This window comes from Triturus cristatus, chromosome 11, assembly GCF_964204655.1.
Source record: "Triturus cristatus chromosome 11, aTriCri1.1, whole genome shotgun sequence".
Lineage (NCBI taxonomy): Eukaryota > Metazoa > Chordata > Amphibia > Caudata > Salamandridae > Triturus > Triturus cristatus.
Genome location: NC_140594.1, coordinates 1087235074 through 1087249206, shown reverse-complemented (window position 1 = coordinate 1087249206; position 14133 = coordinate 1087235074). Strand labels below are relative to the sequence as shown.

Below are 14133 nucleotides of genomic sequence, written 5' to 3'. Positions count from 1 at the left end.
CAGGGAGTAGAAGAACACCAGGGAAGGAATCAAAAGTGGAGAGAAGGTTACATCCCTGTGGAGCGAATGACGATCCAAGGGGGCGATGGTGCGAGCGAAGGGTACAAGGGAGAAAAGGAGCAGCTGTGTCTCTGAGAGAGACAGAGAGAAGGGTCTGCTCGGGGGGAGAGACAGACGGAAGGGGAAACAAATAGTGCTTACCCAGTAATTAAAGGCCATAGTCTAAGGCCGCCAGTAAAAGATAAAATCCCGGTGGGCGGGCCAAAAGTGGACAGGGCGGCAACAAGGAGGGACTAAGAAGCCTCCTTTACAATGAGAAGCCTGCGTTTAGCTTAAGTTATGGCTCGAGCCAATGGGAAGAGGGGGCGGGGCTTCAAGTCCCATTCCTCGACCGTATTGATTTCAGGAAGCTCTCGGATGCCGAGAGCAGCGCATGCGGGCTGCTATCGCCAGCCGAGACCTCAAAAAAGTCCTATAATTCACATGCTAGTATGGGTACCCACAATTTCGGAGATGTGCAAATAGCTACTGCTTCTAAACTCTATATTTTGTTCTCATTTTGGAAATACATGGGTGTCCTTGATACCTGTTTCACTCTTTAGATTTTACCAAATGAATTACTATATACCCGAAACACAAGGAAAACTCATTGCAAGGCACAGCTCAGTTATTGGCTCTGGGTACCTCGGGTTCTTAATGAACCTACAAATCCTATATATCACCACAACCATAAGGGTCCAGCAGATATAGTTGTATATTGCTTTAGAATATCTGCCATAGTTAGAAGAAGTTTGGCACAAACAGCTGTTTTTTTTAACTCAATTTTAATATTGTTTTATTTCAATTGTTAGTTTCTATAGAAAAACCTTGAAGGATCTACACAAATAACCCCTTGCTGAATTCTGAATTTTGTCTACTTTTCTGAAATGTATAGCTTACCGGGAACTATTATTGATTTCACACCCATTTCTACCACTAACTGGAAAGAGGTTGAAAGCACAAAAATAGTAAAAATAGACTATGTCCCAGTAAAATGCCAAAACTATGTAGAAAATGTTGGTTTTCTGACAAAAGTCTGCCTGTCTCTGAAAGCTGGAAAGTTAGTGATTTCAGCACCACAAACACTTTTGTTGATACCATTTGCAGGGGAAAAAACAGACACTTTCTTCTGAAGTACTTTTCCCCATTCTTCCCAAAAAAACAAAATGTTGTTGGATTTTGGCTAATTTCGGGGTCCCCTCCAAGGGAATCCACAAACCCTGGGTATCTTTAAAATCCTCAGGATGTTGGAAGAAAAGGACCCAAATGTGGAATGGATACCTTATGTGGACAAAAAGTTACAGTGAACTATCCCAAATAGCCTAAAAAAGGTTTAGCACAGGGGGGGAGGCCTAGCAGCGAAAGGGTTCATACAGTAAACATTTAGATTTGGTCTAGTATAAGTATGAGTGAGAACTACATTTAAATGCATATACGTGTAACATTAGAAAACACATTACATGAACCTTTTTGTTAATAGAAATACCACATTCTACATATATGATAGTTTTAATCACAGTTTCAAGTTATGGAAAGTTATTCATATGTTATCGCACACATTACCTCTGCAGAGTAAGTACATTCTCAATTAAACGAGGATGGTTATATATTCATCAAAACTTAATTGAAACATCTATATTAGCATGGGTAAACACATAAGTAGATTCTCTAATTCTGCAATAAAGGTACACTTTAATAGTAATATCAGTAAAAGATTTGTGTTTATCATAGAATCAAGTGAGAAACAAATGTGAAGTGCACATTCATCTCATGTATTTGTTAACATTTTCTTTCACAATTTGTAACATGTAAAGAGTGGTCAACTTTGTGCTGCACCAGGAGTGTTTACTTAGAAAATATATATATTGAGTATTGACTTTATCTTTTCAGAAATGTAACTTTGCATTTGATCTTCTGCTGCTACTTTTCTTTCTTGTGGTTTTGGTTGCCATCTTATTTATCAGCATTTCAGTCCTCCGTATGCCTGTTAAATAAATTAATAAAAATTACATTAGTTGTTGACAGAACCTTCAGATAGCCTAATACATTTAGGGGCATATTTAAAAAGAAGCTGCACAACGCAGCATTGAAAACAAAGTTGCTGAGCTACTTTACATCACCGAGAGAGAGCAGAACTGCAACATTTCTTTGAAGAAATTGAGCAATTCTGCGATCCCTGCACTAGCGCATGTTGGGCTGCCTAGTGCCAATGCAGAAACCTTTGCGCTATAGTGGAGGGATGTCTGTGTTGTAATCAGGATAGTTTTCCTGCAGAAAGGGGCTCCTTCCTGCACAAAAACTATGCTTCAAAGCTATTTCCTCTAAGTATGTGTGCTGCAGAAGCAGCACACAAGCAAAGAGGAAATTACGTGGAGAACTAAAGTTACTTCTCCTCGTTATGCCAGCCTCAGATGGACACACCATTCCGATGTCTCTATGTCTTTGTAAATATGGGTTTGCATCAAATGCCATGGGTGGATGCACGGGATGCCCATGCATCATCCAAGGCCTACTCAATGCAAAGCACTGCAAAACAGGACAATGTGCTGCGTTATGTTACTTTTCCTTACAAAACCACACAAATTGACCTTTGCGCAGCTTTGTAAATACCAAAAAGGAGTTTTCATCGAGGCTGCATTGTAAAAGTGATGCAACCCCAAAGCAAAATCTTTGTAAATCTGAGCTGTAATGTGGGCAGAGCACTCCAAACTCATCCAACTCAGGAATGGGGAACATGCCAAATGAACACAGATTTCAGGAAAGGCAGAGCCTACCAAATTAGTTTAAAAGTCCTACTTTCTTGTTAGAGCTTGGGAGGCAATTGACTTCAGCACAAACTACTTCAAAGGGATATTTGACAATACTTTGTCAGAATAGCAGTGACTCCTCTGCTAAAGGGTGAATTTCCAGCCCTGGTTGAGCACACGGAAAAGCTGCCAATGATCTGGTGTTCTCTAGAATACCGTTCTGGATCTGACTGCCTTCCACCACAATATTTTATAGAATGACGATTGACATGACAGGTTGTGTGGAGAGTCACTTCTAAAACACATACTTATCGTTAACTCTAGCTATTTCTTTGCACTGTAGGAGATCAAAATTCTAGTGTGATGTTTGGGCCACTGTGGCTAGTGGCTAAAATCATGCATTCATTGGTAGGTCTGAGGCACCATAATGCATGCTGAGCCTCCCTCCCTCCTGAGATGTACAGCTGCTCTTGCGGGCCCTAATGTCTACTGGAAGTTAAAGTCATACCAGTAGGTCAGACAAGAGCAACCAATTAACCAGAGACAGCTGAGTATGGTGAAGGAATGTGGCTCATGCTAAGCCTTGGAAATGAGTGGAAAACATAATTTTCATAATTTGTGCTCATTCACAGAATTTGCTGGGTGGTAGTCCAGCTTTTTTGAATGTCACTTGGACTTGTAGAGTGCCCTTGATGACCTTCAACTGACATGACCAGTCAGTGCGATGGAACTTAGCATCGCTCATAGACACTGCAGTTTTTTGGCTGAAAGGGCTTATAGGCAGCTACAGGGAGATGCTGGTTCCTATGGTCTGCACAGTAGCTCAAGGTTTTGGCCGTGGAAGGAAGGGCAGCATTCCCATGGTGTGTACAACATGAAACACTGGAATCTTTTGGATTTGCTCATGGGAGAGGAATGGGAGAGGAATTGTCTCCCTTGTTCTGATATCTGCACAGTAAGCAGAGATACAGAAACAGCTGCACAAGCAGATGTTTGGGAATCCATTTGGACTCTTGCCTTTGGGAAGAGTTGCAGCTATGTTAAGGTGGCAAAAGAAGATGGTTGGGTACCAAACACCAGGAAAACGGCTAACACTGGTGGCATTGGAGGAAGGCTTATCAAACCAAGGTTAAATGTGGACAGGAAAGATAAGCCTGAAGTTGAGGTGGCCACAGCAAGTCTGGGGTGCAAGCGGGATGGAAATGCTCCCCTTTATTGTGCTGAAGCTGGTGGGGAGGTTAGGTGAAAGCAGAAAGCTGAGAAGTGAGGGCAGCGATGAAGCTGGCAGGACCGGTGCTGAAGAGTCACAAGCCCATTTATAAGTTGATGTTACTAAACATCACCCCTTTGTCGAGGACATTTGATATAATTTTCCCTTATCTTGCCAATGGAAACTGTGTTCTAAAGACACATGGCTGATGTTGGTGGCCAATGAAGGACAGGCAGAGAGCTGAGATTATTGAATAGCTGAGGAGGATTTGACATTCCATACAAGAAAGATTGCTTTTGAAAAGCGAAGGTGGAGAGGAATCTTCAGAGGAGAAAATAGTGAGGCAGAGTTAGACGTGGGAAAGATGTAGGTCACAGCTGGGACAGAATAGTCACAATGCTGAGTTCAAAATATTTTATTAGGATTTTTTAAATATAGACATGACAAACAAAAAAGGATACAGTGTTGGTATATGCAGCAAAATAGTACAATTAATAAAATGTTATCTTAACAGTATCTATATACCAAAAATGTTATCATTGTCATAAAATTAGTTAAATTATAACAGTTGAAAAAAAGGAAACATACAGGGCTACTCCACAAAACAATGGTTATACACAACTGTGAACCGAAGCAATAGTGTTATGAAACAATCTATAAATACATTTTAATATAATCCTCAATTGGTTTCCATAACTGTTGAAAAGACGAAGTATTTTTTAATGGTCCTTTATACGATAACTGAGCACCAGATCTAATGAAAATAATATATGACCACCATGCATGGATTGATATTGTTTCTGATGATTTCCAATTGGAAGTAATGGATTTAATAGTAATAGAAATAAGGAGATTAAAAAGTTTAGATTGAGGTTTCAGTAAAGTGGATGATAAAACATAGGATTTACCAATAAGCATGTTGTAGGTAAGAGTGTCAGAAATAGGAAGTATTTTAACAATAATATCCCAAACATTTTTCCAAAATTGAGCTATTATATTACATTCAAAAAGCATATGTTTCAAGGTACCATCATAACATTTGCAGTTCCAAGAAAGTGGAGAGTCTATAAGTTTAGCTTTAAATCATTTATAGGGGGTCCATAAACAGTTAAACAAAATAAAGGCATTAGTTTGGGATAATGATACAGGAAACCAACCTGAGATATTAATAGACCAGATTTGACTCCATTCTTTTTGCCAGAGATTCAAGGACAGTTCTGTATTCCCGAAATTGGATAAAAAGGTAAGGTTAGTAGCAGTTTTATTATGAAATTATGTATAGAATTTGGAAACAGTATGTTGGGAAGAAGTAAACGCTTTGATACAATTTATTGATTCTGGAGTCGTAATTTGGGGTAGCCCAATTGAAAAGGTATTAAGCAACGTGTTACAGAGAAGTTCGTATTTATTTGCTTTGGTATTGGGTAACATGTATCTGGCTTGTATTTCAGGAAAAGATAGTAGAGCAGTATCTTCATATATATTCTGGAGAAAGAAAATACCAGCTGAAATCCATAATTTCCAAAATGCAATTGTGCGATTATATTTCAATTTAGGATTATGCCAAAGGGGAATCATTGTAGAATCTGATATATGTGATGAAAAGGAAGCAACAAAGTCAGTAATAATCAGTTGAGTTGATGCAATGATGGGGGAGGATTTCAAGAGTTTATTCGAATTAGACATGGATAGAAGTGATGGGAGAGGAAATGGCGATATTAGATAATGTTCAATCATTAACCATTTAGGGGAATAATTAGGGTTCAAGCATGAGAAACAAAGTGAGCCCTGTTTTAAAATAAATGCCTTGTGGTATTGAAAAAAGTCAGGTATACCAAATCCTCCATGCAGTTTACATAGCTTAAGTTTAGCATAACCAATAAGAGCCAGATCCAGACCAGCCCCCGGACCACGCTACGCAGTACACTCATCTACAGACCACCAGGACCCTGCGCCCAGCCTGCAACCACCATCGCTGAGCTCGCGGCACCCCACGCCATCACCTCCACTGAGTACATCCTGCTCGGGGACTTGAATTTCCACCTCAAGAACAACCAGGACCTCGATTCCACCGCCCTCCTCGAGAACCTCGCCAACCTAGAACTGAAACAGCTCATCAACACTCCCACCCACAGGGCTGGGCACACCCTCGACCCCATCTTTGCGGAAGGATCTAACATCCGCTTCAGCCACACCACCCAGCCCACTTGGACAGACCACTACTGCGTCCATTTCACTTTCAGCACCACCACCGCACCCAAGCCTGCCCCGTGCCCGCCTCAACGGAACTGGAGTAAGGTCACAGAGGAACACCTGAACTCCACCCTCCTCCAAGACCCCCCCCCCAGGACCACCACCGACACATACTCTGCAGCCAGAGAATTCCACCACTGGGTCTCCTGCTGCGCTGACAAGCTGGCACCTCTCTGACACACTGCCAAACAACACCCGCCAAAGGCCGCCTGGTTCACTACCGTACTCCAAGAAGCCAGACGCACCTGCAGATGTTTGGAGAAAACGTGGCGAAACCAGAAGACCATGGATGCATGAAACAACTACAGGATTGCCATGAAGGACTACCACCAGCGTATAAGGGACACCAAAAGAACCTTCATCAGTGATAAAGTCAAGACTAACTCATCCAACATGAAGGAGCTGTTCAACGTCATTCAGCAGTTCGCAAAGACTTCCTGCGAAGCCACCGACATCGCACTCTCCCAGGAACTCTGCGACAAACTCAGCTCCTACTTCCACCTGAAGATCAAGGCTCTCTACGACTATTTCAGCGAGCCCGCAGAAGACAGCACCACACCACCCACCACCGCCGAGAAGCCGGCCATCACCTCCTGGGCCACCGCGTCCGTCGAGCTCATCTCCTCAACCATGAAAAAGACACGCTCAGGAGCCCCAACGGACCCCTGCCCCCCTCACATCTTCCACAGGGCTGCCACTGCCATCGCTCCCGAACTAGGACATACTATCAACTCCTCCCTCACATCCGGCACCTGCCCTGACGACTGGAAATGCGTAGAGGTGAAACCCCTCCTCAAGAAACCAACGGCCAACCCTACTGACCTGAAGAACTACCGGCCTATTTCTCTCCTCCCTTTCACAGCTAAAGTCACCGAAAGACTCGTGAACACCCAGCTGACCACCTTCATCGAAGAAAACTCCATCCTGGACACCTCCCTATCCGGCTTCCACAGCAACCACAGCAGACCGCCCTCCTCGCTGCCACGGACGACATCCGCATGCTGCTCGACCAGGGACACACCGCAGCCCTCATCCTCTTAGACCTCTCCGCAGCCTTCAACACCGTCTCACACCGCACACTAGCCGCCAGACTCCACAACGCAGGAATACAAGGGTCCGCCTATGACTGGATCCAATCCTTCCTCCCCGGCAGAACCCAGAGGGTCAGACTCTCCCCTCTTCCTCTCTGCCCCCACTGACATAATCTGCGGAGTACCCCAAGGATCTTCACTAAGCCCGGCGCTCTTCAACATCTACATGGCCCCCATCGCCGCCATCGTCAGACAGCATGGGCTTAGCATCGTATCCTATGCTGACGACACCCAACTCATCCTTTCCCTCACCAAGGACCCAGAAACCACCAGACTCAGCTTCCAGGAAGGAATGAGAAACGTAGCAGCCTGGATGAAGGACAGCTACCCAAAGCTCAACTCCGAGAAGACCAAGGTCCTCATCCTCGGACCCTGCACCTCTGCCTGGAAAAACACCTGGTGGCCCTCCGCCCTCGGGAGCCCACCCACCCCGACAGACCACACTCAGAACCTCGGAATAATCCTCGACTCCTTGCTCTCCATGAACCACCAGATCAATGCCGTCTCCTCCACCAGCTTCAACTGCTTCTGCATCCTCCGTAAGACTTTCAAATGGATCCCCCGGACTGCAGAAAGACCGACACCCATGCACTCATCACCAGCAGACTTGACTACGGCAACGCCCTCTACGCCGGAATCAACAAAACTCTTCTACGCAAGCTCCAAACCATCCAGAACGCTGCCGCCAGGCTCGTCCTAGGGACACCGCACCACGAACATATGACCCAACACCTGTGAGACCTCCACTGGCTCCCCATCAAGAAGAGGGTCACCTACACACTCCTCACCCACGCCTACAAATCCCTCAACAACATCGGACCAAAATACCTCAACAACCGAGTATGTTTCCACGCACCCAAGAGGAACCTCCGCTCTGCCGACCTCGCCCTAGCAGAGGTCCCCCACATCCACAGAAGCAGAACGGGCGGGAGAGCTTTCTCCTACATCGTAGCCAAAACCTGGAACTAGCTCCCGTTCAGCATCAGACACTCCCCAACCCTCCACACGTTCAAGAAAGACCTCAAGACCTGGCTCTTCGACTGACCCGGAGCTGCTCTACCCCCCCCAGCCCCTTGAGACCCTCACGGTGAGTAGCGCGCTCTATAAACCACTCATTGATTGAGGGTTATCCTTATTCCATATAAATTTAGAAATAAGCTTTTCAACTTTTCTGTAAACTGAAAGAGGTAATTGAATAGGAATCATCAATAAGGTATAGAAAATAATTGGGGCTAATACAATTTTTAATGGTTTCAAGTTTCCCCCACCACCATAAATGTAGAATGGACCATTGACAGACTTTTCCTGTAATTTTGGTAAGCAGATAAAGGAAGTGAAAGGAGTATACCTAAATATTAAATTTGCTCTCTCTGCCCGATAATTTTAGTATCATCAAGTACTGAATGTGTACAATGTACATTTAGGGGGAAAATGAGTATTCAGAGTGTAACCGGAAACAATGGAATTACTATGTATGACATCTAAAAGTGCTGGTAAAGTACCTGGATTGCTGAGATATAATAAGACGTCATCTGCATACGCAGACGTTTTAATGCTGATATCAGCTAACATAGTTCCTTGAATGTCGAGAGAGTATCGAATGTGTGAAAGAAAAGGTTCAATTGCCAGTAAAAAACAGAAGGGGCGACAATGGGCAACCTTGTCTGGTTCCTCTATAAAGAAAAAAGGGATTTGAAAATTGACCATTAATAAATAATCATGCTGAAGGGGAGCCATATAAAGTCAATATCATTTTTATAAAGCTATTATCAAAATTGAAAAAGAAATTGCCAGTGACCCTTATCAAATGCTTTCTCTGCATCTAAGGCTAATAAGCCAGCAGGGGGAGTAGAGGCCTTAATCAATGACATGAAAAAGGAGTCTGGTGTTATTGACAGAGAAACGTTTTGATAAAAATCCAGATTGATCCAAATGAATAAGGGATGATAAAACTCTAGCTAATCTGGTAGCAAGGATTTTTGCATACATTTTACAGTCCTGGTTGATTAGAGGACGATAATTTGAAACTTTGGTATGGTCTTTATCTGGTTTAGGTAAGACTATGATTAATGCCTCTGTTAAAGAGCCACTAAGCACACCAGATTGAGCAAACGTAGTAAATAGATTGTGTAGGTGAGGAATGAGGGCGTCAGCAAATTTTTTATAAAATTCTGCAGGAATACCATCAGGGCCAGGTGATTTTTGCGGTTTAACCCTTTGGATGCGTCGGACGGCCCCCAGTCGTCCGACGCTACACGTGGCGTGTTCATCGGACGGCCGGGAGCCGTCCGATTCATGCACGCGTGCAATTTCCCCGCACTGCTAGAAAATTTCACCCGCATCCAAGGGGTTAAGCGATAGGATAGCTAATAAAAGTTCATCTGTTGTAATAGGGTTGTCTAACTTGGATTTATCAGACTGGGATAGTTGAAGTTAATTAGCTGATGTTAAAATGTTATCAATAATTTGAGAATCTAAAAGGTTTGGGTTACTGTATAGGGAAGAATAGAATTTAAGAAATTCTTCTATAATGTCTGGGGAAGATACAGCAACAGTATCATTATGTCTATGTAGAGCATGAATTTGGTGTTTATCTTTCTTGATATGGAGATAATTCAATCAATCGATCAATCAATCAATCATTTGTAAAGCGCACTACTTACCCGTGAGGGTCTCAAGGCGCTGGGGGGTGGGGAATGCTGCTTCTGCTCAAAGAGCCAGGTCTTGAGGAGTCTTCTGAAGGTCAGCAGGTCTTGGGTCTGACATAGGTGGATGGGGAGGGTGTTCCAGGTCTTGGCGGCGAGGTAGAAGAACGATCTGCCACCGGAGGTCGCTCTTTGGATGCGGGGGAGTGTGGCGAGGGTGAGGTCGGCGGAGCGGAGCTGGTGGGTGGAGGTGTAGAAGCGAAGTCGTCTGTTGAGGTACGCTGGTCCGGTGTTGTGGAGTGCCTTGTGTGTGTGGGTGAGGAGTTTGAAGTTTATCCTCTTGTTGATGGGGAGCCAGTGCAGGTCTCTCAGGTGGGGTGTGATGTGGCTGCGGCGAGGGATACCGAGGATCAGGCGTGCAGAGGCGATCTGGATGCGTTGAAGCGGTTTCAGGAGTTTTGCCGAGGCTCCTGCGTAGAGGGCATTTCCGTAGTAAAACCTGCTGCTGACGAGGGCCTAGGTGACCGTTCTTCTTGTTTTGGTGGGGATCCACTTGTAGATCTTGCGGAGCATGCAGAGGGTGTTGAAACAAGAGGAAGAGACGGCGTTGACCTGCTTAGTCATGGAAAGGGTGGAGTTGAGGATGATCCCTCCATTGTGTGTGTGGTCGGTGGGTGTTGGAGCTGTTTCCAGTGCGGTCAGCCACCAGGAGTCATCCCAGGCCGAAGGGGTGGATCCAAGGATGAGGACCTCCATCTTGTCCGAGTTCAGCTTCAGTCGGCTGTTCCTCATCCATTCGGCGACGGCCTTCATTCCTTCGTGGAGGTTGGTTTTGGTGGTGTGGGGGTCCTTGGTGAGGGAGAGGATCAGCTGGGTGTCATCAGCGTAAGAGATGCTGTTGGGGTCGTGTAGTCGGGCGACATGGGCGAGCTGCGCCATGTGGATGTTAAACAGCTTTGGGCTGAGGAATGAGCCCTGGGGTACGCCGCAGATGATCTCGGTGGCTTCAGAGCAGAAGAGGGGAGGCGGATGCTCTGTGATCTGCCGGAAAGGAAGGAGGTGGTCCAGTCCAGGGCCTTCCCTTGGATCTAGGTGTCGTAGAGGCGTGTGCGTAGTGTGCGGTGGCAGACCGTGTCGAAGGCAGCTGACAGGCCCAGGAGGATGAGGGCCGCGGTTTCTCAGTTGTCTGGCAGGGTCCTAATGTCATCGGTGGCGGCAATGAGGGCAGTTTCGGTGCTGTGGTTGCTGCGGAACCTGGACTAAGACGGGTCCAGGGTGCTGTTCTCCTTGAGGTAGCGGGTCAGTTGTTTGTTGACGGTCTTCTCGATGACCTTCACCGGGAACGGGAGCAGCGAGATGGGCCGGAAGTTCTTGAGGTCCTTGGGGTCCGCCTTGGGTTTCTTGAGTAAGGTGTTGATCTCGGCGTGCTTCCAGCTCTCCACGAAGGTAGCTGTCTCGAAGGAGATGTTGATGGCTTGCCAGAGATGGGGTGCGATGGCGGTGCTGGCTTTGTTGAAGATTTGGTGTGGGCATTAGTCTGACGGAGATCCGGTGTGGATGGTGTTCATGATCTTGATGGTGTCGTCATCGTTTATGTTAGTCCAGGAGAGCAGGCGGTTGGTGCGGGTGGTGGTCATGGGGGTGGAGGTCTCACTGGTTGTCGGGGCGGTCGTGGCGTTGAAGCTGTTGTGGATGTCTACGATCTTGCGATGGAAGAAGGTGGCCAGCGAGTCGCACTGGTCTTGTGAAGGTGGGATGTCGTTGGTGTTGGAGCTGGGGTTGGAGAGTTCCTTCACGATGTTGAAGAGCTCTTTGCTGTTGTGTGCGTTGTTGTCTAGGTGGTTTTTAAAGGAGGCCCTTTTGGCGGATCTGATGAGGTAATGGTGTCTGCGGGTGGCGTTCTTGTGGGCTGCGTAGGTGTCCGGTGTTCGTTCACGGAGCCAGTTCTTCTCTAGCTTTGGGCAGGTTTGCTTGGAGGCCTGGAGGTCTTCAGTGAACCAGCTGGCTTTCTTGCTGGTGTGGCTGTTGGAGGGTTTCTTGAACGGGGCGAGGGTGTTGGCGCAGTCGTCAATCCCCTGTCTTAGGTTGCGGGCAGCGGTGTTGGGGTCGGTGGGGTCGGCGGGTGGGCACTGGGCGAGGGTGGTGGTTAGTTATTCTTCAGTGACTTTGCTCCAGTAGCGGCGGGGCATCTGTTGGGTGCGGTGGTGCGTGATGGGTTTCCGGAAGGTGAAGTGGATGCAGCGATGGTCGGGCCAGTGGAGTTCGGTAGTGTGGTTGAAGGAGATGTGGGGGCTAGCGTAAAAGATGGGGTCAAGCGTGTGGCCGGTGGAGCGGGTGGGTGTTGTGACGAGTTGACTGAGTCTGAGGTTGGCTAGGTTGTCGATCAAGGTGGTGGAGTTGGTGGCGTTGTTGTTCTCGAGATGGAAGTTCAGGTCCCCGAGGAGGATGTAGTCTGCGGAGGCGAGGGTGTGTGTGCTGACGAAGTCGGCGATGGAGTCGCTGAACTGTGGTCGGGGTCCGGGGGTCTGTAGATGATGGTTCCTCTGATAGTAGTGTTGGGGTCGTTGTGGATCTGGAAGTGCAGGTGTTCCGCGGTGCTGAGGGTGTTGTCGGTGTTGATGGAGACTCTGAGAGTGTTCCTGTGGACGATGGCGATTCCTCCTCTTACTCCGTTGGTGCGGTCCCTGTGGGTGATCTTGTAGCCTTTCGGGAGGGCTAAGGCGATGTTGGGTGCTGAGGAGGAGTTCAGCCAGGTCTCCGTCAGGAAGGCAACGTCTGTGGTGGTTGAGTCGAGTAGGTCCCAGAGTTCAACGGCGTGTTTGTGGGCAGAGTGGGTATTGAGAAGAATGCATCTGAGGTAGTTGGGTTCTTTCCTGGTCGGTGGGTTGGCGGGCTGGATGCTGGTGAAGCTGCAGTTCCGGCAGGAAAAGGGTCCTTGGGTGCGCTTCGGGGAGGCCAGGCAGCAGGTGCGTGAACGTCCGGCATTGAGTGCGTGGAGGGTGCTGGAGTTGTAGCGGGGTCGTGGCATTCCCCAGGCCCAGGGGTCCTGGCGCTGGGCGCGGTCCGGGCGCAGACGGGCTTGCCATTGGCGTGCCCGCTACGCGCAGCCGCGCAGCGGCCACCAGAAAAGGGGAGGTAGGAGGGAGGAGCAGCTGGTAGGCGGGAGCAGGATAGCTAATTGGTGCGCAGGGGGCGGGGCCACAGGGGACGCAACGGGAACGGAAGCGGGATACAGAAGGCAAAGAAAGGGGAAAAAACTGAATAACGGTGCAACAACTGAGACAGGGGCAAAAACGATACAGAAGTGATAAAAACAATACATGATCAGGCACAAGAAAAAGCAATGAGGCTGACAGGCAGAAGGGGGCAGAACAAGCGCAGAACACTTACGGCCTCCCACTGGCCTCGAACTACGAGCAGCAGCGGTCAAGTGGACACAGACGCACAGGTGGTGCTGCGCGGTGTGGGGGCAGCCTAACCTGTGAACAGGGTCAGGGGTCGCACTCCTTACCGCGCAGCGGCCGCCATGTAAGGGGAGGTAGGAGGGAGGAGCAGCTGGGAGGCGGGAGCGGGGCAGCGAATGGGCGTGCAGGGTGGCGGGTGCGGGGCCGCAGGGGACGCAGCAGCGGGAACGGAAGCGGGATACAGAAGGCAAAGAAAGGGGAAAAACAGAATAACGGTGCAACAACAGAGACGGGGCAAAAACGATACAGAAGTGATCAAAACAATACAGGATCAGGCACAAGAAAAAGCAATGAGGCTGACAGGTAGAAGGGGGCAGAACAAGCGCAGAACACTTACGGCCTCCCACTGGCCTTGAACTACGAACAGCAGTGGTCAAGTGGACACAGACACACAGGTGGTGCTGCGCGGTGTGGGGGGCGGCCTAACCTGTAATTGGCTAAGAGTTTACCTGATTTGCTGGCATTAAAAGCAAATTTAGCTTTTTCGTTTGCAAATCTGTATACCAGCTCTCTTACTCAACAAAGAATTATATTCGTATCTAAATTTTTGCAATGTAGTTCTAAAAACAAGATTTTGAGAAGAGATAAACAATCATTCGAATTTTACAATCTGTTTTTCAAGGTATTACAATTTTGTGTTAAACTATTTATTTTCGTGTGCCAATATAGAAATAACATTTCCTC

The 14133-nt window shown here is 47.3% G+C and overlaps 1 protein-coding gene across 3 annotated transcripts in view; it reads right to left on the bottom strand.

Annotated features, from left to right (window-relative positions):
• Window positions 1-807: 807 nt before the first annotated feature.
• LOC146786037 (uncharacterized) overlaps window positions 808-14133 on the bottom strand; it is a 49067-nt gene continuing 35741 nt past the window's right edge. For 2 of the 3 annotated variants that reach the window (XR_014970840.1, XM_085635461.1), the window contains 2 exons: window positions 5154-5213; window positions 808-2023 (listed from right to left, as the gene is read on the bottom strand). Coding sequence is in view for 2 of the 3 variants with exons in the window: in XM_085635461.1 (XP_085491587.1) it covers window positions 1926-2023; window positions 5154-5213 (158 nt within the window). In the remaining variant the exon portion in view is untranslated. The remainder of the gene's footprint in view (window positions 2024-5153; window positions 5214-14133) is intronic. The other variant, XM_085635462.1, reaches the window with a different exon arrangement.